Raw genomic sequence first — 8,997 nt, 5'->3', positions numbered from 1 at the left:
CATCATTGCTTCGGATATGAAATCTTTCCTCTTCTCCAATGGCTTGATCTCTGATCATCAATTTGGTTTCAGACCAGGTCACTCTACTCTGGACATGCTGCTTCTGCTGTCTCAACAATGGATGGAGGTCCTCAATGCCAAACAGGAAATTAGAGCTGTCTCCCTCGACATATCACGTGCCTTCGACACGGTCTGGCACCCCGCTCTGCTCACCAAACTCTCCTCCTTTGGTATCCATGGAAATCTCCACGCATGGCTGGCGGACTTCCTCTCTAGTCGTCGTCAACGTGTGGCCCTGAATGGGTTTCTCTCATCTCCTCTTCCTGTTCAGGCTGGAGTTCCCCAAGGCAGTGTTCTGGGCCCCGTGCTTTTTCTGGTCTTCATCAATGATCTCTCTGACTCTCTTGAAAATCCTCTCTATCTCTTTGCTGATGACTCCACTCTCTGCCGCTCCATTCCTCTTCCCTCAGATCGGCAGTCTGCAGCCTCCTCACTCTCTGAAGACTTGGACAAAATCACAGACTGGTCAAACAAGTGGAACATGTCTTTCAATCCTGACAAATCTCACACTCTTACTATGTCTCTCCGAAAAGATCGACTGGACAACCCTCCCATCTACTTTCTCAACAATCCTCTCCAAGAAGTTCTGTCGCTCAAGCTTTTGGGTCTCACTATCTGCCATGATCTTTCTTGGGAAAACCACATTTCCAAGCTGGCCTCCAAAGCCAGTCGCCGACTGGGCATCCTCCGTCGTGCGAAGTCCTTCCTCGGCACACCTGAGCTCCTCACCACATACAAGGCTTTCATCCGCAGCTCAATGGAATACTGTTCTCCCCTATGGGCCGGTGCTCCTGCCTCACACCTAGCTCGGCTTCACGCTGTTGAAACCAAAGCTTTCAGAATTATTGGAATCTCCCGCGATGAAGCTATCTCTGAGGACCTTTCACTCACTCACCGCAGGCAGGTAGGTGGTCTTTCTGTCTTCTACCGACTCCTCTCCGGCCTTGCACCCCCAGCTCTCTCTGTGCTCTGTCCCCCAAATATTCCTACAGGTCGCACAAGATCTGCCAGCAACCCTCTGATGGTTAAACTGCCGAAATATCGGCTCTCTGCTCACCTTCACTCTTTCATTCCTCTTTTCTCCCGCCTCTGGAACAAACTCCCTCACTCCCTTCAATCCCACCCCTCCCTCCACGTCTTTAAAACAGCTGTTCACCACCATCTCTTATCTTCCCCCATCCAAAACCTTGAGCTTTTCTACCCCCGCTAATTCACCCCAGATCCACCTTGTTTGAAATTCCAACTTCTTTCCTGGAAGTCCTGGCAGTGTCCATATGTTTTATACCTCTCCCACCGCCCCCTTCCCATGCCCCTCCCCCAAAGCCCGCGCCCTCTCTCAGATCTCTCGATGTCTCCATGTCTCTCGGTCCCTGCTCTCAAATGTTGTGTTTGTGTCCTTCCCCTTCTCTCCCCATCTTGTCTACCGCTCCCGATGTTATATGTTTTATGTGTCGATTTGTCTTTCTGTGTGATTAATGTTCGCTCTTTCACGAGCCTCGATCTTGTATACAAAAAAAAATAAAAAAAATAAATAAATAACGTGCCAGGACGCTGGGCCACGCCCCCTCTCGCCTTTCCTGGGCAAACGCTCCGGGATAATGTGTGTATATATATTGCTGCCCGATAAACGGGCTTTTCAGAGTACCTGAGTGTTTTGTTTGAATAAAGCAACTCGGACGAATTCCAGCTTTTTGTCGCGTCCATTCTTCCGATCGATGTGGGAGCCCGAGCTCCTTCATATATATATATATATCCGGGCAACGTAATATGACTTCAATTCTCAACTATACGTCCCCCCCTCCATCCCTTCCCTTCCTCCGTCCTTCCCTCCCTTCCTGTCCATCCTTTCCTCACCCTCCCTCCCTCCAATCCCCTCGAACACCGCAATCCTCAAGCTTCAATCCCTTCCCCACCCGAAGTACCCACCCTTCCCCACAGACCCCACCCTTCCCCACAGACCCCACCCTTCCCCACAGACCCCACCCTAAGTTCTAATCCTCCCCATCACAAATCCTTAACAGATGCTCTAACCATTACGCCACCCAGTTTGGCGTTCATGAATAGAGAAATTTAATTAATAGCATTCAAACAAACAGACAATATAATTAAATAATTATATTAAAGTATATTAAGACCGGGTCGCCGTGGTGCTGGCCAGACAAACGTGGTGTGGTGCTGACCGGGCCGCCGTGGTGCTGACCGGGCAAACGTGGCGTGGTGCTGATGGGGCCCCCGCAGCCGTGATGCCCCCCCCCCCCCGCGGCTTGTGCCCCGCCCCCTATATCTCGTTTTTCTTCCACCTCTGCTCCTTCCTTCTCAAATCCACGTTCTCGCTTGGAGACTTTTCCCAGATTGTTTTTCATGGTTATCATGGTTCTGTTTGGATATTGTTGGAATATGTTTAATCCGCAGCAGTGATGCTGACGCCCCCCCCCCCCCCCCCCAGAATTTCCATGTTTTAAACGTTTCCCAGTGTGTACCCTGGATTAGAATAGGTACACCGTATCCCTGCGTGTCGTAAGAGACGACGAAGAGGGTTGGCGTCAGGAAGGGCATCCGGCCATAAAAAACATTACCCCAAAAAGAGAACCATGACAGTTGCAACTACATATGGGCAGGGTGCAGCCCGAAGTGGAGATCGGTTTCTGAGGTTTGGGACATGGAATGTAGGGACAATGACAGGGAGATCAAGAGAAGTGTTGGAAGTATTGGTCAGAAGAAGAGTGGACATATGTTGTGTGCAAGAGACGAGATGGAAGGAAAGTTGTGTGAGAATGGTGAAGGGTAGGCAGGGACATAAATACAAGTTTGTGTGGCAAGGGTGCCCGGAGGGCGTGAATGGTGTTGGTGTCCTGTTTTCTGAGGAGTTTGTAGACAGTGTGGTGAGTGTGACTAGAGTGAGTGATAGGTTGATGATGGTGAAAATGATGATTGGAAAGCTCTTGGTGAACGTCATCTCGGGATATGCTCCGCAGGTTGATCGGAGCGATGAAGAGAAGGACAAGTTCTGGTGTGCGATAGAGAAGCTGATGGAAAACGTGAAAGATGAGGAAGTTGTTGTGATAGGAGGAGACCTAAATGGACATGTGGGAAGGAGTATGGATGGTTTTGAGGGAGTTCATGGGGGTTACGGATATGATGTGAGAAATGGAGAAGGTGAAAGGATTTTGGAGTTTGCTGATGGAGCTGATTTGTTGATTTGTAATACTCAGTTCCAGAAAGAGGATAATAAGCTTGTTACATACACGTCAGGTGGGTCGACGGCAACCGTTGACTACCCGATGGTGCGTAGGCGAGATAGGTGGCACCTCCGGGACACAAAGGTGATCCCGGGGGAGGAGGCTGTTTCACAGCACCCCTTGGTTGTCTGCGACATAAGGGTGAAAGGTGCGAGGAGAGCTCGGCGGGTGAAGTACCAACCGATAATAAAGGTGTGGAGGTTGAAAGAGGTGACAGTAAGGGAGGCATTAAAAGAGAGGCTGAGTAGGGTCGAGGATGATGTGGTTGAGCTTGAAAGTGGTTGGATGTCAATGAAAGCTAGTCTGTTGGGAGCCGTTGGTGAGGTATGTGGATGGACAAAAGGACCACCGAGGCACTCGGAAACATGGTGGTGGGATGATGAAGTTGGAAAGAGGATTGACGAGAAGAAGAAGAAGTTCAAGGAGTGGCAGAAGGCGAAGGGTACGGGAGCAGAAACAGCAGAGCATGAAAGTTATAAGGCAGCCAGGAAGGCTGCAAAGAAAGAGGTAGCAAAGGCGCAGGAGGCATGGAGGAAAATGTTCGGAGAACGCTTGGATTTGGAAGAGGGTCAGAGAGCGGTATTCAGGATTGTAAAGCAGATAGCGAAAGAGAGGTGTGATGTGATGGGGGTGAGTTGCTTGAAGGATGAAGTGGGACAAATCGTTGTGGACCCAGATGGAATTAAAGGAAGACGGAAGAGATGTATGGAAATGCTGTTGAATGCAGAGAATGAATGGGATGGCAACATAGAGAGTAACCCAGTTTTAGGACCGGCAGAGAAGATAACTGAGAAGGAAGTTGAGGAAGCGAAAAAGCAATGAAGTGTAGAAAAGCGGGAGGGCCGACGGGAGTTGTGGGAGATATGTTGAAGGCAGCAGGAAGTTGGGGTGTGAAGAGAATGACAGAGATCTGTAATCTGGTGGTGAAAGAAGGCCGCATTCCAGTGGATTGGGAACTGAGTACCCTCGTCCCTCTATACAAGGGGAAAGGTGACCCTCTGGAGTGTGGCTCGTACCGAGCGATAAAGTTATTGGAGCATGGAATGGAGGTATTGGAAAGGGTGTTGGAGAGGAGGATAAGGAAGAAAGTGAAGATCGACGAAATGCAGTTTGGATTTATTCCAGGAAGAGGAACGACAGACGCGCTTTTTATTGTGAGGCAGTTGCAGGAGAAGTACATGGAGAAGAGGAAGAAGTTGTTTCTTGGGTTTGTTGATCTGGAGAAAGCATTCGATAGGGTACCATGCAAAGTATTGACATGGGCATTGAGGAAGTTAGGAGTGGAGGAATGGTTGATCAGAGTAGTGATGGCAATGTACAAAAGAGCGCGCACAGCTGCAAGGACGAAGGACGGGAACAGTGGTGAGTTTGAGGTGAAGGTGGGAGTGCATCAGGGGTCGGTACTAAGTCCACTACTATTTGTAGCTGTGATGGAGGTGCTGGCTCAGAACGTAAAGGAGGGTTTACCGTGGGAGTTGTTGTATGCAGATGATCTGGTGTTGATTGCGGAAAGTATGGGTGGACTGAAGGAAAAGATGAACAAGTGGAAGGAATGTATGGAGACAAAAGGTCTGAAGGTGAATATCGGAAAGACGAAGGTGATGGCAAGTGGTAAAGCATGTGGTGAGGTGGAAAGAACTGGGAAGTGGCCGTGTGCTGTGTGCAGGAAGGGTGTCGGAGTGAACTCCATTCAATGTACAATGTGCGCTGAGTGGGTTCATCAAAAATGTAGTGGTTTGAGAGGGTCATTAACCAGTGTGGCAGCTACATTCAAATGTAAGGTGTGCACAGAGGGAGCTGCAGATGGAGGAAATGTTGAGTTGGATCTTGGAGACGGCGTGAAGCTGGAAGGTGTGAAAACATTTTGCTACCTCGGAGACATGCTGAATGGAGAAGGTGGATCAGACTCGGCAACGGTTGCTAGAGTGAGATGTGCATGGAAGAAGTTTCGGGAATTGAGTGGCGTGCTGATGAGGAGGGGAGTGTCGTTGAAGCTGAAGGGAAAGGTGTATGCTGCATGTGTGAGAAGTGTTATGATTTATGGGAGCGAGACATGGGTAATGAACGTAGCGCAGCAACGAAGGTTGGAAAGGGTGGAAATGCGAATGGTTCGATGGATGTGCGGAGTATCGTTGAGAGAGAGGAAGACAAATGATGAATTGCGAAAAATGATGGGAATTGAGGCTGTGATTGATGCTGTGAAGAGGAACAGGTGGTGGTTTGGTCATGTATTGAGGAAGGATGAAAGTGACTGGTTGAGAAGAGTGATGGAAGTTAATGTAGAAGGAAGTAGAGGACGGGGAAGACCGAGAAAGACTTGGCTAAAGATGGTGGAAGAATAAATGCGGGCAAGGGGGTTAACAAGGAGAGAAGCAGAAAATAGGGCAAAATGGAGAAGATTGTCATGGGGACCGCAAGGCTAACCCCCGCTCTCGCAGGGAAAATGGCCTTAAAATGCATGTCGTTGTTGTTGTTGTTGTATAAAAGTATAGTTTTTTAAAATGATTTTTCCTTTTGTAAGAATTGTAAGTAAATTGAACCAAGATTTTTTGAAATGACGTCACGACGATATGCGCTGTGATTGGCTGCTTGACTTGAATATGCATTAAGGAAGGCGTTCATTTGGAAAATATAATCGTGAAATGAAGACAACTTTAACTTAAATGTGGAAATTACTGACGAAATATTATATGTTATTATATTATAAATGTGAGAACAAAGTGAAAACCTCGATCTGAGATTATTGTAAAAAAATCACCATTAATGTTAATGTGTTACTTGTTTATAAAAGGATGAGACTAAGACGAGCGATTCGTACTCTGGTTTCTCTTCGATTCGTATAAATCTTTCGCCTTTTACTAAAGATTTCCGTGGAGAGAAACGTTCACGAGTCTGAACTCTGAATAGTTTTTGACGCCCTGAGTTTATCGGGCGATATATAAATAAAAAGCAGAACACGCGAGAAGGTTTGGCGACCTTTGGTGTTGTCCCTTCTGTCTATGAACAGGAAATGTCAAAGTTGTGACGGTTTCGGACAAACTTGGTGGACTTTTGTCTGCATACTGACCTTTGTCCACCCAAATCCGGATATTTGTCTGTCTGCACCTGGTACATTTTAAAATTGGCACAATAATTCATAAAATGTACCATATGTGAAATCGATCCATAAAATGATCATCCTCGGGCAAACAGCCCGATCGATCTCGATGATGATGAATCAACACTATTTCACAATTCTGCTGAATTGACGTTCTCGGCTTGAACGATCTAATTGTCCAGATTTAATCGTTCCGGACATTATTCCGCGGTTTTGAACAGCCTCGGAAATCAGTTTAGCGTTGAAGAAGAGGAGGAGCTAGGGGGCGTGGACAAAGCGTGAGGAGGGATCCGGACGGGACAGAGCGGACGGACCGAGCGAGGAGATGGCGGCGGCTCCAGGTGCTTTCCGTCCCTCCTATGGACGAACAGACTGGCCTGGACACATTTGTCCGAGCTCGTGTCGCTCACGGACCGTGTCGCAGTTTTTTTTTCTGTTCATGTTTTATTCAGCTGTTTCCTTTTTATTATTATTTTTTTCTGTGGCGATCATGGTTAATAATAATAGCTTAATACCGGCGAGAATATTCTAATAGCTCTCGGGCGACTGCGTGCCGCTTCGATTATTACGTCAGCACGGCATGCGAACGTCGGACACGCTTAGATGGATGATGACAAGACGTCAAATTTGTGCGGATAATGCGTTCGACGTTGACGTTATGTGGGTGACGACGTTTTCTGGGTGACGTTTCATATGGGTGACGTTGACGTTCCATGGGTGACGTTGACGTTCCATGGGTGACGTTGATGTTTCATATGGGTGACGACGTTTCGTGGGTGCCAATGTTCCATAGGTGCCGTTGATGTTTCATATGGGTGACGTTGACGTTCCATGGGTAACGTTGACGTTTCGTGGGTGACATTGATGTTCCATATGGGTGACGACGTTTCGTGGGTGACGTTGACGTTCCATAGGTGCCGTTGTTTCATATGGGTGACGTTGACGTTCCATATGGGTGACGTTGATGTTCCATATGGGTGATGTTGACGTTCCATGGGTGACGATGTTCCATATGGGTGACGTCGACGTTCCGTAGGTGACGTTTATGTTCTGTATGGGTGACATTGACGTTCATAGGTGACGTTGATGTTCCGTATGGGTGACGTTGACGTTCCGTGGGTGACGTTTATGTTCCGTATGGGTGATGTTGACGTTCCGTGGGTGACGTTGATGTTCCATATGGGTGATGTTGACGCTCCGTAGGTGACGTTGATGTTCCATATGGGTGACGTTGACGTTCCGTGGGTGACGTTTATGTTCCGTATGGGTGACGTTTATGTTCCGTATGGGTGACGTTGACATTCCGTGGGTGACGTTGATGTTCCATATGGGTGATGTTGACGCTCTGTAGGTGACGTTGATGTTCCATATGGGTGACGTTGACGTTCCGTAGGTGACGTTGACGTTCCGTAGGTGACATTGATGTTCCATATGGGTAACGTTGACCTTTCACGGGTGACGTTGACGTTCCGTGGGTGACGTTGATGTTCCATATGGGTGACGATGTTCCGTAGGTGAAGTTGACGTTCCGTAGGTGACGTTTATGTTCTGTATGGGTGACATTGACGTTCATTGGTGACGATGTTCCATATGGATGATGTTGACATTCCGTGGGTGACGTTGATGTTCCATATGGGTGATGTTGACGCTCCGTAGGTGACGTTGATGTTCCGTATGGGTGGCGTTGACGTTCCGTAGGTGACGTTTATGTTCCGTATGGGTGGCGTTGGCGTTCCGTAGGTGACGTTGATGTTCCGTATGGGTGGCGTTGACGTTCCGTAGGTGACGTTTATGTTCCATATGGGTGATGTTGACGTTCCGTAGGTGACGTTTATGTTCCGTATGGGTGGCGTTGACGTTCCGTAGGTGACGTTTATGTTCCGTATGGGTGGCGTTGACGTTCCGTAGGTGACGTTTATGTTCCGTATGGGTGACGTTGACGTTCCGTAGGTGACATTGATGTTCCATATGGGTAACGTTTACGCTTCATGGGTGACGTTGACGTTCCGTGTGTGACGTTTCGTGAGTGACGTTGGAGGTGTTGACACGTTTCGGGCGACGACGTTGTCGATGTTGTTTTTATTTTTGTTCCATGACGGGAACATTTTGAAGGTTTTGTGAATTGTTTATTTAATTTTACGAGGACGTGTCGTATGATGGAAGATGTGTTCTGTTTAAGACGTTCAGCTCACGTTTTCCTTCTCAAACAGACGGACACGAGATGAAGCAGCGCTTGCTCCGTGCAGTGAAGAAGGAGGTGGGGACTTGAGAGAATGTAGACATGGTTACATCGATTTTTATCTTTTTGAACATTCCCTTCTCTTGGTTGTTTCTGTGTGCTTCGCCCGCAGCTCTTCCAAATCCAGGGAAGTCGGGTTCAAATCCCACATTACACCACATGTGTTTGTCCAGTGTCTGCTCATGTCCTTGTCTATTCATGTAAACCTGTGTTGGATCATTGTTTAAAAGATACGAAGTTCTAATTATACGCAGCCCATGGGTTGTTGTCCATCCTCTGGATTGTTGTCCATCCTCTGGATAGTTGTCCATCCTGGATTGTTGTCCATCCTATGGATTGTTGTCCATCCTCTGGATAGTTGT

At 47.8% G+C, this 8,997-nt stretch overlaps 1 protein-coding gene and 1 non-coding gene across 6 annotated transcripts in view; both read left to right on the top strand.

The window, feature by feature from the left end:
* Positions 1 to 6,113: 6,113 nt before the first annotated feature.
* Positions 6,114 to 6,233, top strand: LOC137440049 (U5 spliceosomal RNA). The gene has a single exon (XR_010987040.2). It is a non-coding gene; the product is annotated as a U5 spliceosomal RNA (small nuclear RNA).
* A 436-nt stretch (positions 6,234 to 6,669) lies between these two features.
* Positions 6,670 to 8,997, top strand: part of SGSM1 (small G protein signaling modulator 1) — a 144,695-nt gene continuing 142,367 nt past the window's right edge. For 4 of the 5 annotated variants that reach the window (XM_078768344.1, XM_078768342.1, XM_078768341.1 and 1 more), the window contains exons 1-2: positions 6,694 to 6,737; positions 8,607 to 8,653. In XM_078768344.1, the coding sequence (XP_078624470.1) occupies positions 6,722 to 6,737; positions 8,607 to 8,653 (63 nt within the window). In that variant the 5' untranslated portion in view covers positions 6,694 to 6,721. Of the gene's footprint in view, positions 6,738 to 8,606; positions 8,654 to 8,997 lie in introns of all 5 variants that reach the window. The other variant, XM_078768343.1, reaches the window with a different exon arrangement.

The sequence above is a fragment of the Myxine glutinosa genome, chromosome 14 (assembly GCF_964187855.1).
Source record: "Myxine glutinosa chromosome 14, kmMyxGlut1.1, whole genome shotgun sequence".
NCBI classification, from domain to species: domain Eukaryota; kingdom Metazoa; phylum Chordata; class Myxini; order Myxiniformes; family Myxinidae; genus Myxine; species Myxine glutinosa.
The sequence above is the reverse complement of the archived record's forward strand: the minus strand, read 5'-3'. Positions and strand labels throughout refer to the sequence as shown.